The sequence below is a fragment of the Sapajus apella genome, unplaced genomic scaffold (genome assembly GCF_009761245.1).
Source record: "Sapajus apella isolate SASKATOON/1434 unplaced genomic scaffold, GSC_monkey_1.0 scaffold4, whole genome shotgun sequence".
Taxonomy (NCBI): Eukaryota; Metazoa; Chordata; class Mammalia; order Primates; family Cebidae; genus Sapajus; species Sapajus apella.
In genome coordinates, this window is record NW_022436944.1 from 51,705,234 (window position 1) to 51,729,309 (window position 24,076).

At 45.5% G+C, this 24,076-nt stretch overlaps 1 protein-coding gene and 2 long non-coding RNA genes across 5 annotated transcripts in view; 1 reads left to right on the plus strand and 2 right to left on the minus strand.

Moving 5' to 3' along the window:
* Positions 1-13,790, minus strand: part of OSBPL10 (oxysterol binding protein like 10) — a 336,422-nt gene extending 322,632 nt beyond the window's left edge. For 2 of the 3 annotated variants that reach the window (XM_032268463.1, XM_032268480.1), the window contains exon 1: positions 12,838-13,790. In XM_032268463.1, coding sequence (XP_032124354.1) covers positions 12,838-13,118 — 281 coding nt within the window. In that variant the 5' untranslated portion in view covers positions 13,119-13,790. The remainder of the gene's footprint in view (positions 1-12,837) is intronic. The other variant, XM_032268472.1, reaches the window with a different exon arrangement.
* LOC116543131 lies at positions 1,285-6,766 on the minus strand. The gene is made up of 3 exons (XR_004265484.1): positions 6,755-6,766; positions 5,219-5,221; positions 1,285-2,054 (listed from the first exon to the last, which is right to left on the minus strand). It is a non-coding gene; the product is annotated as an uncharacterized LOC116543131 (long non-coding RNA).
* On the plus strand, positions 13,705-21,886 carry LOC116543126. The gene is made up of 4 exons (XR_004265479.1): positions 13,705-13,842; positions 18,628-18,900; positions 20,968-21,118; positions 21,366-21,886. It is a non-coding gene; the product is annotated as an uncharacterized LOC116543126 (long non-coding RNA).
* Positions 21,887-24,076: the final 2,190 nt, after the last annotated feature.

Below are 24,076 nucleotides of genomic sequence, written 5' to 3' on the forward strand. Positions count from 1 at the left end.
CACCTGCCACTTCTGCCCTTTATGCCCAGACGGAGCTGGCGCTCCCACTCCCAGGTGCTTCCTACAGAGGAGCACTCGCCAGCTGTACTGCTGCCTCTAATGAGTGCTGGCTGGCTTGCTTTCTCTCTCTCTTTTTTTGTCACCCAGGCTGGAGTGCAGTGGCACGGTCTCGGCTCACTGCGTCCTCCACCTTCTGGGTTCAAGTGACTGTCCTGTCTCAGCCTCCCGAGGAGCTGGGATTACAGGCACGCACCACCATGCCTGGCTAATTTTTGTATTTTTAGTAGAGAGAGGGTTTCACCATATTTGCCAGGCTGGTCTCAAACTCCTGACCTCAGGTGATCCACCCACCTTGGCCTCCCAAAGTGCTGGGATTAAGGCGTGAGCCACCATGCACGGTCCTAATGAGTGCTTTATGTACCACCCATTGTCCTAAACCCTTTCCACACAGCTTCTCAGCTGATCCCCAAAACTCTTTGACATAGACATCACATTATCCCCATTTTACAGATCAAGAAACTGCAACAGAGGTCAAACAGCTTGTCCAAGTAGAGCTGGAATGTAAAAACAGGCTAATGGACCTCAGAATCTACACTCTTAGCTACGACACTGGGCTGCCTCAACTACTTGCATAAGAAATTTACACGTAATTATAGGGAAGGGATGATCGAACTACATACATCTCACAGGCTAAAATCAGCCCACCACCAGCTTTTATAAATAAAGTTTTATTAGAACACAGACACATCCACTTGTTTACAAAGGAGCATTGGGTAGTTGCCATGGAGACGTATAGCCACAAAGTCTAACCTATCTAGCCCTTTACAGAAAAGTCTGCTCCCCGCTGCTATGGAATGTCAGCTTCTTCTTAAGGCCGGGCCTGTGCTTCTTCCCTCCCGTCTCCCGCTTCTCACATGGCATTTGGCATATACACAAAAAAAGCTCAAAAGTACTTGGGGTATAAAAATTCCACCAGGCCTAATTACAATCAAAGAGGAGTGTGTCTTGGGGATGGTGCTGCCAGCTCACTCAGGGCTTAGAAAGTTTCCACAGTGGCTCATGCCTATAATCCCAGCACTTTGAAGGGAGGCCAAGGTGTGTGGATCACCTGAGGTCTGAAGTTCAAGACCACCCTGGCCAACATGGTAAAACCCATCTCTACTAAAAGTACAAAAACTAGCCAGGCATGGTGGCAGGTGCCTGTAATCCCAGCTCCTCAGGAGGCTGTGGCAGGAGAATCACTTGAACCCAGGAGGCGGAGGTTGGAGACCACGCCACTGTATCCTAGCCTGGGCGACAGAGCGAGACTCTGTCTCAAAAAAAAAAAAAAAAAAAAGAGAGAGAGAAAAGAAAAAAGAAAGTTTCCCAACTCTGTCCAGACTCTAGTTAACAAGCAGAGGGCCCACACAGCTCTGATGTGAGCTGAGTGAGGGTTTTTTGTATCAGTCACCTGATTCACTCAATTGCCCTGAACCCAGGGCCCGAGCAGAGCCCCCAGTTCCACCCACACATAAGGAGAATCTGAACCCCACCACTATCCAAAAAGCGTCCAATCCCACCAGCCCACCACAGGCATAGCAGCCTGCTCAGGACACAAGGCTGGCCGTGCAGGTAAACACTGAAAACATCCTGGAAAAGACTTACTAAAAGCTGATATTGGTTGCCTTTCAACTTTGTATTTTCATCAATATATTTACAGAAAGGGACTAAACCACACGAAAACATAAACAGTCCCCTAAAAACGACAACACAAAAAGATTATTCATAGTGCAAATGCCTTCTCTGACCTTCAAGGAACAGACTTGCAACAAAAGACCATATATAATGCTTCCTAATTTTATCATGACTATTGATATCATTGCATGAGGCACCAATAAAGCACTTTCTTCTTTCTGGGCTGTGACCATATTCAGTCCAGTGTAGGTTATCAAAATTCAAATTCGGGATGGTTTTCTTTTTAATTCTGTCTTGGCCTGGCCCCAAATCGCATCAGTGGGAGCCAGGCAGAACCGTAAAAAGCTTCCCACGTTTCCGGCACAATCATTTCAACCGTTCTTCAGGACGGAAAGGCCCATGTGGCTTCTTTCTGCCCTGATCCTCAGACAACTGTCCTGAGCAGCCTCTGAGGCACCACAGCAAACGCAGACCGCCACTGGGCAGATCAAATTGCTTAAGTCAACCGGGTCCTCATGCAATGACATGGGGACTAGGACACTTGCAGATTTGCCAAGGCTGGGCTTCAGTGACCACCAACACACCTCCAGGTTCCAGAAAGCTCCCCACTAGTCTGTGTAAAATACAAGACTCTGAGTCACAAACTTCTGCTGAAGACCTACTGTGCACCAAACACCATTGTGGGACTGGTGCCTGCGGTGGCCTCACAACGCGACGAGGTTAGCAACATTTTACAGATGGAGAGACCAAGGCCCAAAGAGTTAAATAACTTGCCCAAGGTCACGTGGCCAAAAGGAGGCAACGCTGGAAAGATAAGAAGGTCTACACAGCTTCTCCCTAGACTGCCCCTCTCAGAAGCAACGCCACGCGCGCGAGGAAGAGGCAGTCTTGTTTTCCAGAAGCTCTCCAGGTGGCAACACGAAGGTGGCTAGGATGGAGAGCCATCTGTTCATTTGTACACCACTGGTGGCAGCGTGAAATGGTTCCACTACTTTGGAAAACAGTTTAGCACCTTCTAAATAGGATGGATACACCAGCAATTCTAATGCTAGCTACTTACCCAAAAGAAATAAAAGCATGTGGCCACAAAAAGACGTCCACACAAATAGCAGCTTTATTTGTAATAGTCAAAAACTGGAAACAGCCCAAATGTCCACCTGCAGGTAAGGGATAAACTGTGGTATATCCACGGGACGTAATACCACTCAACAACAAAAAGAAATGAATTCTAAACTGCAGATAGGCACAAGTGCATGGATGAACCTCATAACATTATGCTGAGCTGAACAAACCAGATTCCAAAACAAATATCCTGCATGGTTCCGTTTATATGAAACCCAAGAACAGACCAAACGAATTGGTGGTGATAGAAATCAGAAAGGAATTGTGGCGAGGCTCGATGGGTCACACCTGTAATCCCAGCACTTTGGGAGGCCGAAGTGGGCGGATCACCTGAGGTCAGGAGTTCGAGACCAGCCTAACCAACATGGTGAAACCCCATCTCTACTAAAATACGAAAACAATTAGCTGGGCATTGTGGTAGGCGCCTGTAATCTCAGCTACTCGAGAGTCTGAGGCAGGAGAACTGCCTGAACCCAGGAGGCAGAGGTTCCAGTGAGTTGAGATCATGCCATTGCACTCCAGCAAAACTCCATCAAAAAAAAAAAAAAAAAAACCGCCAAAAAAAAAAGAAAAAAACCACCAAAAAAAAGGAAAAGAAGGGAAAAAAAAAAGAAAGGAAAAGGGAAGGGAAGGGCAAAGGGGGAAGGGGGAGAAAAAGGGAAGAGAAGAGGGAAGGGAAGGGAAGGGAAGGGGGAAGGGAAAGGATTGCAGTTGAAAGGGAACTGACTGGTATGAAGCACAAGGAAACATCCTGGTGGGGGTCAAAGGAGGGGCATGGGATGTTCCATATCTTTTGGAGTATAGCTATATGGTATAAACAGTTGTGAAACCCATCATACCGAACACCAAAGACCTGTGCATTCATTGTTTGTTAATCATACCTTTAAAAAAACAAATCTTCAGACTAATGAGTCATTCTGGTAATAAAATGGAAACCACAGATTATTACATGTATATTTCCAAAATTGATTGCTCAAGAAAATTTAAAGAAACCCCAAAGAAACTCTGATTTGCCTATTAAAGGAAATTAGGTTTACTCACAGGCATCAGAATCAATGTCCTTCACAATATTACTTGCCTTGCATTTGCCCACGTGGTCTATCTAGTAGACTGAGATGAATGAGTCCACCCACCAACCCTTCCCAGCAAGCCGAATTACAGTCATGATAGCAACTGGGCTCTATCATCAAACAGACAGACGCCTACTGCCATAGTAACCACTGAAGGGTGGGAAATGTGGCCAGGGGAGGAAAGGCAGATCTTAAGACCTATCTTAGAACTATGTGTGGGAGTCTGAATAATGACCTCTCCCCACATCCCACCCACTCCCGCATCCACAGAATAACCACATCCTAATCTCTGGAACCTATGAATGTTGCCTTATATGGCAAACACTTGGACCTGTGGCCAATGTGATTAAAGTTCTTGAGATGGGAGGGTGGTCCTGGATGATCTGGCAAACACAGGAGTTCTAAGGGGAAGGTAGAGAGAGGGAGATGTGACACACACAGAGAGGATGAAGATGTGAAGACAGGCAAAGTTTGGAGGGATGCGTTATCAGCCAGGGAAAGCCAGGAGCCACCAGAAGCTGGAAGAAGCAAGAAGCAGATTTTCCCTCAGTGTCCCAGAGAGAGCGCCAACATCTTGTCCCACCAACACCTTGATCTGGACCCAGTGAAACTGATTTAAGACTTTTGGCCTCCAGAACCTTAAGACAATAAAACTTGTGTTGTTTTAAGACACAAAGTCTGTGGTGACTTGTTTTAACAGCCATAGGAAACTACCACGGGCTGGAAGCCTTAAATCCAGTACGACTTCCACCAGCAGCCCACGTTCTCCCAATAGTAACTCAAACTTCTAATAAATATTCAAATTTATAAAAGTCATTTTTTAGAAATAAAAATCAGACAAGGGCCTCATGACCAGAAGCAGGCAAAGATTTCCTAAACAGGAGTCAAAAAAAATCATAAAAAGAAAAAAAATTAAAAATGTGACCACATTAAAACTAACAATCATGGACCAGCAAGGTGGCTCATGCTTGTCATCCCAGCACTTTGGGAGGTAGAGGTGGGTGCATCACTTGAGGTCAGGAGTTCGAGGCCAGCCTGGCCAACATGGCGAAACCCGATCTCTACTAAAAATACAAAAATTAGCCTGGCATGGTGGTATCTGTAGTCCCAGTTACATGGGAGCCTGAAGGAGGAGAATCGCTTGAACCCGGGAGTCAGAGGTTGCAGCAAGTCAAGATGGTGCCATTGCACTCCCATCCTGGGCAAAAGAGGGAGACTCTAACTCAAAAAATGTAAATAAATAAAATTAAATTAACAATTCATGTTTATCAAGACATGAGAAGATGAAATAGCAAACCACAGAGAGAAAGAAGTGTGAAATGGTTCAGCTGCTTTGGAAAACAATTTAGCACTTTCTACGTAGGATGGATACACCAACAATTCTAATGCTAGGTATTTACCCAAAAGAAATAAAAGCATGTGACCACACAAAGGCTTGCACACAATAGCAGCTTTATCTGTAATAGTCAAAAAACTGGAAACAACTCAAATGTCCTCCTATAGGTAATGGATAAACAAACTCGGCACATCCACAGGACATAATACCTGCAGAATACACTGAGTCTCCGGATCTGCAGTGCCCAGGCGCATGCGTACAGGCAGCCAGCAAAGGACACGTACCCAGAGTACATAAACATCTCTCAAAAGGAGAAAAAGGCAGACACCCAATAGATAAGTGGACAAAGGACTTAAAGAGCATCTTGCAAAACATGACCTCCAAAGGGCCAATAAATACATGAAAACATGCTCAACCTCATTAGTCATCAGGGAAAGGCAAATTAGAATTGGATGGCATGAAATGAGGCGATATCAAGTGTGGATGAGAAGGTGGTACACACAGAACTCTTTCTACACACTTTTGGTAGAAGTATTAATGAATACAACCAGTATGAAAAACTCTCTGCTAGTATCTAATACACGGGACAGGAGCAAACTCCTAGGTGTATATCCACAGAAATGCATACATAGTTCTCCAAAACACACATACTAGAATGTTCACAGTATTTTGACCCTACAAATAGGGTCAAAAACTGAAAAGAACTTAAATATCAACCTACAATAGACACATGTATTTAGTATATTCATACAATGGAATACCAAATAGCAATGAAAATAAACAGACCACAACTATACACAGAAACATGCGTGAGCCTCCCAGACATAATGTTAAGAGAAAGAGGCCGGACACACAGATCATGCATCATACAACACGCAGTTCAAACGGAGGCCAAACCACTCTACGGTGCTGAGGACAGAACAGTGGTTACCTTACGCGGGCAGATACTATAAGAGAAGGGGCTGTGGGGGTCAGGGATGTTTTGGCAGCTGTCTCTTAATCTGGGTGTGTTCCATTTATGAAAATCATTGAACTGCGCATGTGTATGATTTGTGTACTTTTCTGAATGGAGATTAGACTTCAGATTTACCCTCGAAACCCAGGGTTAGATGACATGAAAAGGCATGAGCAGCTTTTCTTTTTCTCAACAAGTTTTTCAAACTGCAAAACAGACCCAAGTTCACCTTAGGAAAACAGAGAAGAGAAGATAATGGAAATCGCCCACAATCCCACCAAGCAAAGAAAACCATTTTGGTGTGAATCTCCTCAAATACACATACACTTTCAAAGGAGGGGGCGGGCAGATTCTACAGGGAATGTTAACACGAAGCAGGTGCTCAATAAATATGTTGGACCGTAAGTGAATAAGCAATATTAAACACTGTTTTGTAACCTAGGCAGCCATCACTTTTATAATTACTATCAATGAAACTATCTAGCATCCCTAAAGGATTTTAGCACACAGCCTCAACACACTGGCAGACTAGACAGGAAAATAAGCAGATACTTCTTATGTACATGCAGACAAGAATACAAAACCCAGGGCAGTGACTTTCAACCCTGGTATCACCAGTTCCCTCTAAAATTATAGGGCAACTCAAAAAAAAAAAAAAAAACTTATTTTCATTCAAGGTGACTTTAAAAATTAATATATACCCCAGTGATGCCTTACTTTGGGATAAGTGGTCCCAAAACGCTGGGGGCTAAACACTAAACACTCAAAGTACGTTGTCAATCCAGATCGAGTCAAAAGCAAGCCCTGGATATTTGGTCACTGACGGCCCCCAATGGGTAAGTTGTAGTGGGCCCTAAATCAGGGTGGCCATGTCACAAGCACAGTCACACTCCCTGACCCAGAACCAAAGACCGTTTGCAGAGGGCAGGACAGGTGATAAACACAGCAACACAAGGACAAGGTGACGAGCAGGTACAGAACCAAGACTTCCAGTATTAACAACAGCTAGCGCTGGCTCAAACAGAACTAAGCCCTGGTTTCCTTCTCTGTCGTTTATTCATTTTCTTATCCAGTCACTAATATTTGCTCTAACCTTACTGTATACCAGACCCTGTTGTCAACATTGGAGATACAGCAGTAACAAAGATGGACAAAATTATCTGTCCTCAGGGAGCTTATACTCTAATGTGGTGAGACCCAAAAAAGTAAAATATAAAGCATGTCTGACATAGCAAGGTGTATGGAGAGAAATCAAATAGAAAAGGAAGCTAGGAATTACAGGCTGCGAAGGGGAGCTGTGAATGTTTGGTGCCAAGCTTTAAAAGGATTCCTTCAAAATGAAGTAATCATCTTCTCCCCAAAGAACTTTATGATAATTATGTTCATGTGGTCCCAGGGTAACCACCGCACTCAGAAAAACCAAGAAATTTATGGACCAGAAAGTGTCCACTTAAAAACAGACAAATTGAAGATCCAATAATAGCTACCGCTTCTTGATATCTTGCTATGTACTATTCTCTGTGACTTACACCGGTAATCTCATCTAATCTTCATGTTGAATTATCGAAAAGAGTAACATTTTCCACATTTAACAGAAGAGAAAACAGAGGCCCAGTGCAATTAAAGAGCTGGCCCACGGTCACATGTGTGCTAAGTGTTGATGTCAAGATTTGAATCCAAAGTCCGCACTAGTCTTCCTCCCCAAATAAACGTCTACCTTAGAGGCAGGGTCTTGCTCTGTTGCCCAGGCTGGAGTGCAGTGGTGTGATCATGGCTCACTGCAGCCTTGACCTCTTGTGTTGAAGCAGTCCTTCCACCTCAGCCCCCTGAGCAGCAGTGACTACAGGCCCAAGCCACCACACCTGGCTAATTTTTATATTTTTATTTTGTGGAGACATGGTTTCACCATGGTTCCCTGGCTGGTGTCAACTCCTAGGCTCAAACGATCCTCCCACTTCAGCCTCCCAAAGTGCTCAGATTACAGGTGTTAGCCAACACACCCAGCAAGCGTCCACTTAAAAACAGACAGTCTTCCTTAATCCTAGCCAAGATCTGTCCCTGAGCATTTTATTGAGTTCTTACAACCCCACCAATCACCAAAAAAAGAAGTGGAGGTTGATTCCACATTTGCAGTGTCTTCTTTTCTCCAAATAAGAAAAAGGGAATGGCAACGGCGACCCTTAGATATTTAACAATTTCTGGGTCCAATTAGAAATTATTTCCTCAAATACTTGATATTAGGAGCAAAATAGTTCCATTTTGGTTTGAGAGTAAAGTTAGGCTTAGGGCAAATGAGAGTTCATGCAGCCAGTTTCTTTTTTTTCTTTTTTTTTTTTTTTGAAACGGAGTCTTGCTCTGTCACCAGGCTGGAATGCAGTGGTGCAATCTCAGCTTGCTGCAACCTTGGCCTCCTGGGTTCAAGCGATTCTTCCGCCTCAGCCTCCCTAGTAGCTGGGACCACAGGCGCGTGCCACCACGCCCGGCTAATTTTTTTTTTGTATTTTTAGTAGAGACGGGGTTTCACCATGTTGGCCAGGGTGGTCTCGATCTCTTGACCTCGTGATCCGCCCGCCTCAGATTCCCAAAGTGCTGGGAGCCACCACGCCCGACCCATACAACCAGTTTCTGACAAGGCAGAGTAAGCAACTCAAACTGAACACAGTCCATACAGAACTCTTGGCTGAGAGCCACCCTCCTCCCCACAAACACATTCCTCTCCTGTGATCCTCATCTCCACAAAGGACGTCTCAACCTCCCAGCATCTCAGGCCCACAAATCAAGAGTTATCCTTGCCCGTCTCGCACCGCCACATCAAATTCATCAGCAGTTTCCATCCGCTCCACACCAGATCTATATCCCTTCTCTCCAATTCTCTGCCAACCCCCAGTCCAAGCTGCCAGCATCTCTTTCCTGCACCACTCACATGGGATCCTAACTGGTCTTCCAGCTTCATGCTTTGGCCCCTTGAAAATCTCATCCCTACACAGCAGCCAGAGTGACCTAATAAGTGTCACTTCCCTTCCTAAAATCCTTCTGGGCCACCAAAACCCAGTCTGAAATTGTCACCTGGCCACCGAGGTGCTGTGTCATCTGCCTCCCCAAGTTCTTGACGTTTACTCTTCCCTTGGTTCACGGTGTATGAGTGATAAGATGGGTTTGATAAGGCTGGCCGCAGTGGCTCACACCTGTAATCCCAGCAGTTTGGGAGGCTGAGGTGGGCAGATCACAAGGTCAAGAGATCGAGACCAACCTGGCCAATATGGTGAAACCCCATCTCTACTAAAAATACAAAAACTAGCCTGGCGTAGTAGCATGTGCCTCTAGTCCCAGCTGCTCAGGTGGCTGAGGGAGGAGAATTGCCTGAAGCAGGGAGGTGGGGAGTTGCAGTGAGCTGAGATCGCGCCATTGCATTCCAGCCTGGTGACAGAGCAAGACTCTGTCTCAAAAAAAAAAAAAGATGGGTAATAAGAGAGTGCTCTAAATTAAAATGTGAATAGCAATAAAAGACACTAGACTCACTTAAAGTTATTCCTGCAAATACTTCCCTTTATCTCATCACCTTTTTTTAATCTTCACAGCACTTGCCACTTTATGGATTCATGGTAATGCCATCCTGTAAATCTATACAACGTTATTATGCCTGAAATATTTTCTTTAAATATCTGTAATAATGAATTACAGAAAGCGTTAATGTATGTTTTCCCCATATTCTAAGTATTTCACATTCTCATCCAGTCAGTGTGAGTCAAATGTCCTGAACTTACTCTCCTGAGTTGAGCATGTTCCCATCATGCAGTTTTCTTTCCTGTGACCTCTCTTTCGTCATTTAGTTCGTGTTCTGGCCCAAACTGCCTTCCTAAGGGCTTGAGGATGAGGCTACAAATAAAGGCAGAATATGATGCCAAATGTTAAAATATAAGTTTTACAGCAACTTGAGGACAGGGAAGAGGACACCAGGGTACAAACGGTTAGTGGGTGATTGGTGTTAAGTCCTGGGAGCTGGTGAAGAGCATTACAATTGCACAGCAGCCTAAGAGGTCAAACCAAGAACTTGGTAGCTATAGATTTGTCATTAACTGTGGGCACTTTGAAAAGAACTGCCAAAGAAAGATGCCATGAGCCCATAAGGAAAGGCAGCATGAATCAGCTGGTTACTTGTCACTAAGGCATTTCCCTGGACCAGGAGTAGGTGGTAGCTCCAGCTTCTGGAACAGTGCCTGGCACATAGTAGGTGCTCAATAAAACAATCTCTGAATAGATAAATTAATTGAACAATTGAATACATTTTCAAAGTTTCTATTTTTATCCACTTCTCTCTTCCTTTTCACTAATCCAGCTCTCCCTTCATAAGACCCTTCGAGAAGGGAGAATTTTGCAATCACAGAGTCATCATAAATCTTCTCCAAACCACTAATGGACCCTCAGCCATCGTTCAGAGAACACAATGCGGGAAATAGAAACACTGACACTGAGATGTTAACAATTATAGACAATGCTTATGGAGTCAGTGGTAGACTTGGAAAACGGTGAGTACAATGTGGTAAGAACAAACATTGGCAGACAGCTACAAATCGCAGTAAACAAACTCAATAAAGATGAGACATCACTTAAGCATGCTCAGAAGTGTACATAATACCACATTTCACCCAGGTAGCCTGCAATCGCGTAGGTATTATTGTCATTAAGTGTGCCTCTTCTCAACCTTGCCTCCAATCTAAACACCAAAATGGGTTTAAAATAATGCAAAAGAAAGTTACTCCAGTGCCTCCTAAGTCCACTCTAAAGAACAAATCCTTTAATACACATTGCAGGTAATATAATTGTTCCGCAGCAAGTAAATAATAAAATCACTGAAATCCAGGGTAAAAGCTCTGTTGGCCTCATAAGCTACTTGAAATAAAGGCTATTAAAAGTGATTGCTCAACACACCAACAAAATGCTGTCACTGACAAGGTCCCTTGAGTTGCCATTAATCAGACACAATTAGCAAGAACTGAAATCAGATTTAGGCATCTCCCATCTCCCACTGCCTAGGCACTCTACCTATTCTTCTTCAGCTTTCACGAACTGAAGGGGGAAAGGAAGGGGCAACAGCAGGCACTAGGACTATTTTGAGAAATAAAAGGATTCAAAAGTTAAGTGCAACTTCTACTAACATAGTAACACAACTCCCAGGAAGCCCAGGTGACTCAGAAAGTCCTGTATGTAGAATATCAATACAGAAACAACTGTTTCCATACTTCAAAAGTCCTCTTCCTTCAACTTCAGTTTCATGTAAATAACTGCCTGATATGTTTCAGATGGAAGCATATCTGAACATTTCCCAACAATCTACAGGAAGAAATAACTAAGTAAGATAGTCCATGCAGCAGAGATAAGCAACTTTCCAGGGTATGATTTAAATCTCACAAACATCCTTAAAAGCCCCAAGTCTATTAAAATCTGGGGACTATTAAATAGGCAGAACAAAATATCCCACCAACCACCTCTCCAAAAAGCATTGTTCTCCTCTCACGGGACATTTGTATTTCCCTCTGGCTTGCTTTTGAAAAACAATTTGAAAAAAAAAACAAACAGTAAACGGCAGTGCCACATCTATCCCTGTCTTCCTCACGATGGCAGATCTCACACACACTACCACCATTCCAAACCATTCCAAGTCTCCTGAGCCCTTTCCTCGCCAGCCCCATCCTTCTGCGCGTGTATAACTAGGCTTCTCAACTGTGAGGGGGAAGTGAGCAGGAAACTCCAAAAGGGACCTGAAGAGGAAATAATGATAATAATGTAAATTGCTATTAATATTAAAAGGGAGGAGGGGTTTTTTTTGAGTTGGAGTCTCGCACTGTCGCCTGGGCTGCTGCAACGTCCACCTCCCAGGTTCAAGCGATTCTTCTGCCTCAGCCTCCGAGTAGCTGGGATTACAGGTGCCCGTCACCACGCCCGGCTAATTTTTGGTATTCTTAGCAGAGATGGGGGTTTCACTATGTTGGCAGGGCTGGTCTCGAACTCCTGACCTCGTGATCCGCCCACCTGGGCCTCCCAAAGTGCTGGGATTACAGGCGTGAGCCACTGCGCCCAGCCTGTTTCTCTTTTTAAACAAAACTTCCATTACAGAGATCGGAGGTTGCAAGGCACAAATTGGAGCAGGGGTATATGTAAGGTCTCCCAGGATGACAAGTGGCAGGTTTTTGTTGATGGTGGTGGTGTTTGGAAGCACCAAACTTTAAAATGAACTGTGTTACGCAGAGAATTGCTGTAATCGAAGCAGACGTGCTAACGCTTTTTCACCCAGGCACAAAGCACACCCCTTCTGCCTCCCTTTCCCAGTCATTCTTCACAGGTGTGGGAAACCGCGGGCAACCAGAGCACCGGGACCAGCGCGCTCCTCCTGCCACTCCAGGCTCTGCAGGTGCCAGCACAGAAGAAAATCAGGGCTCTCACCTCCCTCCCCGCCACTGCGGTGTGGTCCCGGGAAGGGGCCACGGCGCGCCCCATCCTGGGCACCCCACCTGGAGGGGAGCAGGGACGCAGGAAGGGCACCGTGCGGAGGCATCACCAGTTTCGCTGAAGGCACAATCGCGCGCGCACACACACACACACACACACACACACACACACACACACACACACAGCGGCGCGCGAGGCGGGGCGCGCATTGGCGCGGGCGGCTGGCGCGTTACCTGTTCTGCCAGCCCTGGAGGAGGTTGGTGTATTTGCTGAGCACGCCCTCGAGCGCCGGCTCCCTCCTGCGGCCGCCTCCCCCGGACGGGCTAGCGGCCACCGAGCCCGGGCTGCTGCGGCTGCCCCCGCCACCAAGCCCGGCCGCCGCCGACCGGCTGGAGACCCCCCGGCCCGCCAGAGAGCAGGAGGGCGAGGAGCCCGCCGAGGTGGCACGGCTGCTGCTGCGGCTGCTGCTGTTGCTGCCCCCGCCGCCGTCTGCGCCCTGGGCCGCCCTCTCCATGATCCGTGCGCGCCCGGGACGCGGGTGCCCGCCGCGGTGGCGGCCCCGGCAAGGCAGCGGCTGCGGCGGCGGCGGCTGCTACAGCTCCGGGCGCCCGGGCCGCGCGTGGCTGCTCCAAATCCCCGGGAAATGCCTGACTCATACAGGAGGAAGAGGAGGAGGAGGCGAAGGAGAGCTGGGAAGGAAGCCAACGGGGCTGGATGCAGCTGCAACCGCCCCTCCTCCCGCCGCGGCCAGGGCCGGCCCCTCCCTCCGCACGAGTTTCCCGGGCAAGTTCAGAGCCGGTGGCAGGCTAGGCGAGCCCTCTTCGGGTTCCTCCTCCTCTTCCTCCTTGTCCCCGCGGCGTCTCAGGCCCTGGGGACACTCTAGGAGGCCGATCTACAAGGTGGGCACGCCCTAAATCCACGCCGAGTCACCCTCGCATTCCTTCTGCCACCCTCTCTAGGATCCGAAGGGGCGAAAGGGAATCTCTGCACGTCACTCCCCACCCCCTATCCACCTCGGGACCTGGAGGGAGGGGCGGCCCCTCCCACCCCCGGATATGGACCCGCCCGGCCTGACTGGCTCACACGCGCACTCCCTCTCTCGGTCTTCCGCACACGATCGTGGGCCAGACGCTCCTACACAGTAACCTGGAAATTATCACTGGCGAAGCAAAGTCACAGGACAGGGAGGACCTCCGCGTCGTCTGGCGGAGGAGGGAAGTGGCAGGTGATCCTCACAGGTAAGCTCGCCGGGCATTTTCATGCAGCGGGGTTATGATAAATACTTAAGAGACACGGCTGGGCTGGGGTGAGGCGCGCGAACTCTCAGGTTTGTGTGACCGCCTCCTTAAATTGAGTGTCCTAGGTAACTCACTGGCCTGAGCCTAATCCCCTGCCCTGAATGACACGCATAAACCTGACAAGTCAAAATCTACCCATTGTTATCACACCGCACATGCACCTGGGAGCAGAAGCTCTGAAACCGGGAAAACTGTGCTGGAGGCAAGGGAGATTAACAGATATTTACAAACACTGAAGGATTCTCTGTGTTGGCTGTAATTTCTGTGCCCCTCTTCCCACCTAAAGATACTCTTTCCACCCCACTAATAATTTTTGTTAATATAGATATCCATTGCAATCTGAAATATCAAAAAATTACCTAGGAAAAAGCTTTGAGGAGCTCAGACTCCCTCTCACACAGACAAAACAAAAGGTGGTAGATGATAGGTGATCCCAGTCCAAACGATCTACAAACCCATGAAGCAGATAAATACTTCAACAGTTAAAAAAATTCCTGAATGAAAGAATCAGCTCCCAAGGGGGCAGTTCCCCGCGCTTGACCCCTTTCTAGCTTCACATCCTTCCAGGAATATTTCACAGGTGGTTTAGCTGTAGAGATTTTCACGGAGAAGCTTCTGGAGCTGAAGAGAAATGGTTGTGTCCCCAAGTAAATTACAATTCTAGGTGCCTACACCGTGTTGAAGAAAAAATCTGAAGACAGATTGCATGGACCAACTCTGAAGCCATTCACAACTGAATTCCAATCTGTGACCTTGATCAAATTACCTTCTTTAGCTTAGTTTTCTCACCTGCAACATGGGACAAATGATACAGATTGTGATAAACTGCAAGAATGTTCATTTGTTCAAAATATTTACTGCTGCTTCCTATAGAAGGAGTATCCTTCCTCCACATGGACCTCAGGCTTGGCCACGGAATTGCTTTGAGCAATGGAATGTGAACAGAAGTAATGAATGCCCCTCCCAAACATAAGCTTTAAGAGCTGTCATATGGTCCCACCATCTTTCTCTTTTCTTTATACCAGGAGAACAGCATGTCCCAGATGAGGGCTCTTCTTAAGCTTGTGTCCTGGAGTGAGAAGGCATGGAATACATGGCCTAAGCCAGTTAGTGTTGGCCATGTAACATGCACAGAATGTTTGTTCAAAGCCATTGAGATTTTTTTTTTTTTTTTTGAGACAGAGTGTTGCTCTTTTCCCAGGCTGGAGTGCAATGGCACATCTCGGCTCACCACAACCTCTGCCTTCCGGGTTCAAGCAATTCTCCTGCCTTAGTGTCCCGTTTTAGTAGAGACAGGGTTTCTCCATGTTCGTGAGGCTGGTCTCGAACTCCCAACCTTAGGTGATCTGCCGACCTCAGCCTCCCAAAGTGCTGGGATTACAGGCATGAGCCACCACGTCTGGCCTAGCATTATTTTTTTACCACACCATACCTTTGCCTAAGCTAACTGATATACCGATGATATATGAGTGTTCATTGAGTCCTGCATTGACATACAGACTGAGAAGGTAGGAAGGTAGGTGCATACCGAACTATAAATGTCAGTCATCATGTGCCAAAACAACATGACTTTTTATTGGAGACTGCCACCCTAAACTCCTGCTAAAAGAGAAGTGTCATCATTTTATTTCGTATTATCTAAACTATGCCGCCATTATGCAGCCAACCTATAGCTGGGTGAGCTAGCACAACAAATTCTCACCTTGACTAAAAAATGAGACCCTTGAGACAGACCAGTTCAAGTGGAGGAAGGAATTAAGCTAAAAGGAATAGTCAAGGCCAGAATGGGGCAGGAGCAAGCCAGCCATACGGCATCAAAAATGTCCGAGGCACTAGCAAGAGGTGAGTGGGGCAGATGGGCTGAAAGTAGACACAATATCATGAAAGAGAGATGAAGCATGTGCTGTTCCCCCTGCAGGCAACACTATTCCCTGCTCTCTTCACCTGGTTTGTGTTTCTCACCCATGAAGTCATGAATTACAAGTCACTTCTTCCAGAAAGTTTTCCTTGACCTAGCCTAGTACAGCAAATGGGGAAAAGGTACCTGCAGAATTATCTTTGGAGAGGAAAACATCTTTATGTTTGAAAAACAATTTGAAAAATATGTAATAAATTGGCCAAACGTATTTGAAATATGTTTGTAATGCCCAACAGGTTCATCTTGCTTGTTACCCAGAAAAGCCAATGCAGGTTTTTGCAGTAGAGGAAGAGTTTAACGATTGTAGGTCCAGCCAAGCTGGAGGGCAGCAGTTTATCATTACTCAAATCAATCTCCCTAAAAAATCAGAGCCTAAGTTTCTTTTTTTTTTTTCTAAGGGGAAAGGAAGCAAGATACAGTTGGAAGAGGGTGAAGCAGGTGCCTAAGGCTCTTTTAAGGATAGTTTGGTGGGCAGGGGGCTAAGGAATGGGGAATGCTGATAGGTTGGGTCAGGGATGAAATCATAGAGTCAAAGTTTGTCTTCCGGCACTGAGTCAGTTCCTGAGTATGGGCCACCGGACCTGATGAGCCAGTTTACTACACTGAGTGGTGGCAGCTGGTTCATCAGAATACAGGGTATGAAAAATACCTCAAACACAAATCTTAAGTTATACAATAGTGGTGTTATCTATGGGAGTGATCAGGGAGGTTAGAAATCTTCTGACCTCTAAAAAAAAAATGGCAGGTTTTTAACTATGCCTTCATCTTAGCAAAGTTCAGACCCCTCTTAATCCTGTGACCTTTCACTAATTCTGCAAAGGTGATTTGGTATTCAAAGGAGGAGGGACTAGTTTCAGAAAGAGCTATTACAATCCTTGCTTTAGGGTTAGACTATGAACTAAATTCCTCCCAAAGTTAGACTTGGCCTACACCCAGGAATGAACAAGGACAGCTTACAGTTAAGAAGCAAGATGGAGTCAGCTATATCAGATATTTTTTGTACTGTCATAATTTTGCAAAGGCAGTTATTTTTAAAGTATGTTTAAAAATATTGACTAGGCCGGGCATGTGGCTCATGCCTGCAGCGCCAGCACTTTGGGAGGACAAGATTGGTGGATCACTTGAGGTCAGGAGTTCAAGACCAGCCTGGCCAACATGGTAAAACCCCATCTCTACTAAAAATACAAAAATTAGCTGAGCGTGGTCACACACACCTGTAGTCCCAGCTACTCTGGAGGCTGAGGCAGGAGAATTGCTTGAACCCAGAAGGCAAAGGTTGCAGTGAGCCAAGATCATGCCATGCACTCCAGCCTGGGCAAGAGAGCAAGACTCCATCTCAAAAAAAAATTTTTTTTAGTTGACTAAACATAAATGCCCAACATGAGGACCACTGCCTTAATTTGCCCAGATTGTTTAAGTCATTTAGAAAAAAAAAATTTTAGAGATAGAGTTTCACTCTTGTTGCCCAGGCTGGAGTGCAGTGGCATGATATCTGCTCACTGCAACCTCTGCCTCTTGGATTCAAGCAATTCTCCTGCCTCAGCTTCTCAAGTGGCTAGGATTACAGGCGCCCACCACCACACCTGGCTAATTTTTTGTATTTTTAGTAGAGAGGAGGTTTCACCATGTTGGTCAGGCTGGTCTCGAACTCCTGACCTCAGGTGATCCACCTGCCTCAGCCTCCCAAAGTGCTGAGATTACAGGCATGTACCACCATTGTGCCCGGCTGAATTTTTTTTTTTTTTAAGACAGAGTTTTGCTCTTTGTTGCCCAGGTTGGAGTGCAATGGTGCGATCTCGGCTCACCACAACCTCTGTCTCCTGGGTTCAAACAATTCTCTTGCCTCAGCCTCCTGAGTAGCTGAGATTACAGGCAATTGCCACCACACCTGGCTAATTTTTGTATTTTTGGTAGAGATGGGGTTTCTCCATGTTAGTCAGGCTGGTCTCGAACTCCTGACCTCAGGTGATCCGCCTGCCTCAGCCTCCCAAAGTGCTAGGATTACAGGCGTGAGCCACCGCGCCCAGCCTGAAAACATTTTTAAACATAAATAGAATGACTGGAAATCTAACAGCCGTCACAGACCATGTAAAGATTTTAGGAATGAAGCTATGTTTGATTAGAGCAATAGGACAAACACATTACACCTCTTGAAATAACGGGCAGAATCAATAATTCCCAGTAGGGAGCTGACTACCCCATCTTCATCTCCACATGGACCTGGAGAGCTGGTCTGGAGTTTCTAGTAGTTGCTTCTGAGACTCCCTCCTCTAGCTGGAAAGCCTTGGGAGGATGTTAGTGGACCAGCAAGTAAGTGAGTGGACATTGACTTCATCAGCCAGGTGATAGGAATGAAGCTTGGCCACAAGTACAGAGAAAATTATCACAACCAGATCACTCTCTGATATCAACTTGGTCTTATCTGTGTTAGAAACATCTGGTCTGATGTGTTGCACATCCCAAATAATAATAACAACAGCTAATATATATTGAGCACTAAGTATGTGCTAGACTCTGCTTTAAGTGTTTTCCCGCATACTAACTCTTTAAACCCTCACAACCAACACATGAGCAGATCTACAGTTCAATCTAAACTGAATTGAAGAGAGGTTCAGCAATAGGCCCCAAATTCTGGTGGAGCCAGGATTTGAACTTCGGCACTTTGGCTACTGAGCCTGAGTTCTTAGCCACTATATTATACCACTAGCTTCTTAATGAATCCAGTTGCATTTCCTCTGCTTAATGAAACTACAGAAAGCACAGCTCAGTGCTTGGAATTCCATTTCCTGTTTTTTTTACACATTTAGGAATTGATCCTCTCATTACACTCTGAGAGAAGCAGCGCAGGTGCTCGGGCCCCTGGCACCCAGCCATAGGGCCTGAACACAGCCATACTTAATACATGTTTATTGTATGAAAAGTGAAGCCCAATTTTACTGAGGAAGAAACAAAGAGGAGGAGCCAATACTGAACCGAGGCCTTCTGACTCCAAGTCCAGTATTCTTGCTGCTTGAACTTCAGCTGTGAAGTGTACATGCAACTTTACCATCCGATGGGAAGAAGAAAATACCAGAATTAAGGTATGGACAGCCCACTATCCAGTGAATAAATCGCTCCACTAAAAGTACCCTGAGAAGCCGGGCGTGGTGGGTCACGCTTGTAATCCCAGCACTTTGGGAGGCTGAGGCGGGTGGATCACGAGGTCAGCGGTTCTAGCTCAGCCTGACCAATATGGTGAAACCCCATCTCTACTTAAAAAGACAAGATTAGCCGGGTGTGATGGCACGCACCTGTAATCCCAGCTACTTGGGAGGCTGAGGCAGGAGAATCGCTTGAACCCGAGAGGCGGAGGTTGTGGTGAGCCAAGAGCATGCCATTGCATTCTAACCTGCGTGACAGAACAAGACTCCATCTCAAAAAAAAAAAAAAAAAAAAAAAGATTACCCGGAGAATTACATCCAAAGAAATCAAATAGCTACGAGAGTTATATGCAGTTTAGCCATACGTACATTATTTTTCCAAAATGGAAATAATGTCGTTATTTTATTATTTTATTAAATAGATGCTCACTTTCAAAGATTTGAGCACAAACTTACAAAGTCAAAACTGAAAGCCAGGTGCAGTGGCTCATGCCTATAATCCCAGCACTGTGGGAAGCTGAGATGGGAGGATCACACAGGAGCTCCAGACAAGCCTGGGCAACCTGGAGAGACCCCATCTCTAAACACATTTTAAAAATAAGCCAGGCACAGCACATGCACCTGTAGTCCCAGCTACTCGGGAGGCTGTGGCAGGAGGATTACTTGAGCCCAGAAAGTCGAGGCTGCAGTGAGCTATGATTGTGCTGCTGCACTCCAGCCTGGGTGACAGACTAAACCCTATCAAGACCCTGTCTCAAAAAAAAAAAAAAAAAAGAAAGAAAGAAACTGAAAAATTATTTATAAACCACTGCTAACAATTTATAAATATATATGTGTATATATAATTATGTACTTTTATATATGTGTGTCCATATATATGTATGTGTATACACACACACACACCACACACACATACACACATACAAACACATATATATATATATGTGTATATATATATATATATATATATATGCACACACATCTCCTTCCCTTCTTCCAGATACTTTTCAACAGGTTCATACTATAAAATATATAATAACTTTCTAATTTACCTTGTTCACTGAAGAATATAGTATAGGCAATTTCCTTTGGTGCTATATCATCATTTGTAACAGTTTCAGAATATTCTGCTGTCTATATGCATCCAAATTTAATCATTCCACTCTGATGAACATTCATATTTCAAGCTTTTGCTATTGTGAGAAATGTTCTTTAAATATCCTTATATGTTAGTTTAATTATTTCCTTAGAATACGATCCATTGACTAGGTCAGGCTGCATACACTTATACATGTGACTCCTGTACTGCAGAATGAACCCCCAGAAAGTCTGAATCAATGTTTACTATGCTGGTTCTGGCTAGCTCTAATGTGTCGGAGCATTGGCCGGATGGATGAGGCTGGCCTTGTCTGGGCTGAGCTCTCTCCTCCACAGGGTCTCTCATTCTCTAGCAGGCCAGCCCAGGCTTGTTCTCATGGCGTGGGGAGAATTCCAGAGGGAGGAAACAGGAAGGACCTCCTGAAGCCTAGCCTGGGAACTGGCACCATGTCACTTTGCTACATTTCAACTAACAGTGCTGGGAAACTGAAAGACCTATACCTCACACTTTACACAAAAGTCACCTCCAAATGGATCAAAAACCAAAATAGGAAATGTAAAACCATCAGGCTTTCAGGGAAAAACATGGGAAAAAGACGTATAAACTTGGGTTAGGAAAATGTAGCAAATACACATTGCCTTTTGTGATAAGGGACGGACAATGAAGAGGGCAAAACCAAGGATTCAGAGAGGGGAGCCCAGAACCCCAGATGAGCATTCCCAAGCCTTGAGACCTAATCAAGGAACTTGCAACATTTGCCCGACTGGCTTTCAAAATGGCCTTGGATCACCAACCCTTTTGTGCCTCCTGTTTCCCCACTTTTGAACAAGAATATCTGAAGCAATTACCCTGTGTCTGCTTCACCATTGTGTTTCGAGTGTGAAGGGACAGATAACCAGTCTCTTTAGTTTCACAGATCAGAGGCACGGCACCCACGGAGCTAAACTTACTAACCTGAGGATCTTCTCCTACAAGACCCTACTTAGATGGTGAGATTGTGGACTTGAAGCTAGTGCCGTAATGGGATCAGACACTGGAGGCCATTGAGAAGTAGGATGAGTATGTTCTACATGCGGGAGGAATATGAAAAAATTTGTGGCCAGAGGGTAGACTGTGATGATTTCAAAGATATGTCTATAGATTCCTCTCTTTTAGGGGTGAAGCTTAATTCCTCCCCTCTTGAGTGGGGGATGAGCTTAGTAACCCACTTCTAATGAATACAATATGGCAGAAGTCATGATATATCTTGTCCAAGATAAGGTTATAAACAGGGGAGTGCTCACTCTCTCTGTCTTTCTCTCATCAGTCACTCTAGGAAAGCCAGCTGCCATGACATAAGAACACTCGGGCCACCAATGGACAGCCCATGTAGGAGGCATGAAGGCGTGCCAGTCACTCCGTCAGTCACCTTGTAAGCAGATTTTCCGAGACCTGCTAACAGCCATGTGAGTGACCTTGGAACTGGGCTGTCACCAGTCAAGCCTTGAGATGATTGCAGCCATGACCCACAGCTTGACCACAACCCATGAGAGACCCTGAGCCAGGGATACCCAGCTGAAGTGCCTCCAGACTCCTGACCCACAGCCACTGTGAGATAATCAGTGTTTGTTGCCTTCAGGCACGAAGTTTGTGATCATTTGTTTCTCGGCAATAGATAACTAATACAGATGTCTACCCTGAAACTTGTCATTTTGTGATCCTTATGTTTTGGGATCCTTCCCACTACCAGTGACCAACTTTTCACATCCTGAAGATACGAAGCAGTGAAAATAAGAGAATTCAAGACAGGCAAACAAACAAACAAACAAATAAAACATATGCCAGGCACAGTGGCTCATGCTTGTAATCCCAGCACTTTGGGAGGCTGAGGTGGGTGGATCACAATGTCAGAAGGTCGAAACCCCACCTCTATAAAAAATACAAAAATTAGCTAGGCTTAGTGGCACACACCTATAGTCCCAGCTTCTGGGGAGGCTGAGGCAGGAAAATCACTTGAACCAGGGAGGCAGAGGTTGCAGTGAGCCAAGATCACGCCACTGCACTCCAGCCTAGGCAACAGAGTGAGACAGCTTCTCAAAAAAAAAAAAATACGTATACATGTGTGTGTGTGTGTGTGTGTGTAGGTGTGATGTGGACAAAAAGTATGGACACATGGAAATATGGAACAGAGTAAAAAATCTCAAAACAGTTTCACATTAATACAGTCAGTTGATTTTGACAGTGCAAAGATAATTCAGTGCAACTTTTTGCATTGGTTTCCTATTGCTGCTATAAAATATTACCATAAACATAGTGGTTATTGGCTGGGTGCGGTGGCTCACGCCTGTAATCCCAGCACTTTGGGAGACCGAGGTGGGCAGATCACGAGGTCAGGATGTCGAGACCATCGGGCAAACACAGTGAAACTTCATCTCTACTAAAAATACAAAACTTAGCCGGGCATGGTGACAAATGCCCCTAGTCTCAGCTACTTGGGAGGCTGAGGCAGAAGAATCACTTAAACCCCGGAGGTGAAGGCTGCAGTGAGCCAAGATCACACCATTGCACTCCAGCCTGGGTGACAGTGAGACTCCATCTCAAAACAAAAACATAATGGTTATTATAAAACAATACAGCTTGGTTATTTTACAGTCCTCGCAGTCAGAAGCCCACAAATGGGTCTTAAATGGTAAAATCAAGGTAGCAGCAGAGCCATGTTGTTTCTGGAGGCTGTAGGGGAGAATTTATTCCTTGCCTTTTCCAGCACCTAGAGGCTGCCCACATTCCTTGGTTCCTGGATCTTGGTCGCTTTCAGCAAGAACATCGTTCCAGTCTCTGGTTCTGTCATTGCATCTCCTCCTCTGACTCTGACCCTCCTCTCTTTTTCACAGAAGGACCCTTGTGATTACATCAAGTACACCTAGATGATCTTTTCAACAGGTGGGGGAACTGGACATCTATCTGCAAAAAACAAACAAACCTTGGCCAGGCACGGTGACTCATGCCTGTAATCCCAGCATTTTGGGAGGCCAAGGTAGGAACATGACTTTAGGCCAGAATTTCAAGATCAGCCTGGGCTACATAGCAAAATAATGTCTGTCCAAAAAAATTAAAAAATTTTTTGACAGAGTGTCACTGTGTCACCCAGGCTGGAGTGCAGTGGCGTGATCTCAGTTCACTGCAACCTCCACCTCCCGGGTTCAAGCGATTCTCCTGCCTCAGCCTCCCGAGTAGCTGGGGACTACAGGTGCATACCACCACACCCAGCTAACTTTTTGTGTTTTAGTAGAGATGGGGTTTCACCATGTTGACTAGGATGGTCTCGATCTCTTGACCTCATGATCCATCTGCCTTGACCTCCCAAAATGCTGGGATTACAGGCATGAGCCACCGCACCTGGCCAGAACTTTTTAAATAAAAAATTAGCTGGGTGTAGATAGCACATGCCTGTAGTCCTAGTTACTCAAGAGGCTGAGGCAGGAGTATCGCTTGAGCACAGAAGTTCAAGGCTGCAGTGAGCTGTGATCATGCCACTGCACTCTAGCCCGGGCAATAGAGTAAGACCCTGTCTCTAAAAACTAAGCAAACAAATATTTACTCTACAAAAGATATGGGTATGGGTAAGGAAATGAAAGGCAAGCCAAAGACTGGGGGATATATTTGCAAATCATCTGTTTGACAAAGGCCTTGTCTCCTGCGTATGCAAAGAACTCTCAAAATGCAGAAGAAAAACTTACATTTTTAAATCAAAAAATTTAAGCATTCACTTCACCAAGTAAGATATACAGATGTCCAAAAAAGCACATCAGGAGATGTTTAACATCACTAGTCATTAAGGAAATACAAATAAAACTACATTAAGGAAATACAAATAAAAAAAAAAAATGGAATACTACTACATACCTATTAACATGACGACATGTACAAACACACACACACATACACACACACTGGCATACTACATACCTATTAACATGACGACATATAACATACACACACACTGGAATACTACATACCTATTAACATGACGACATATAC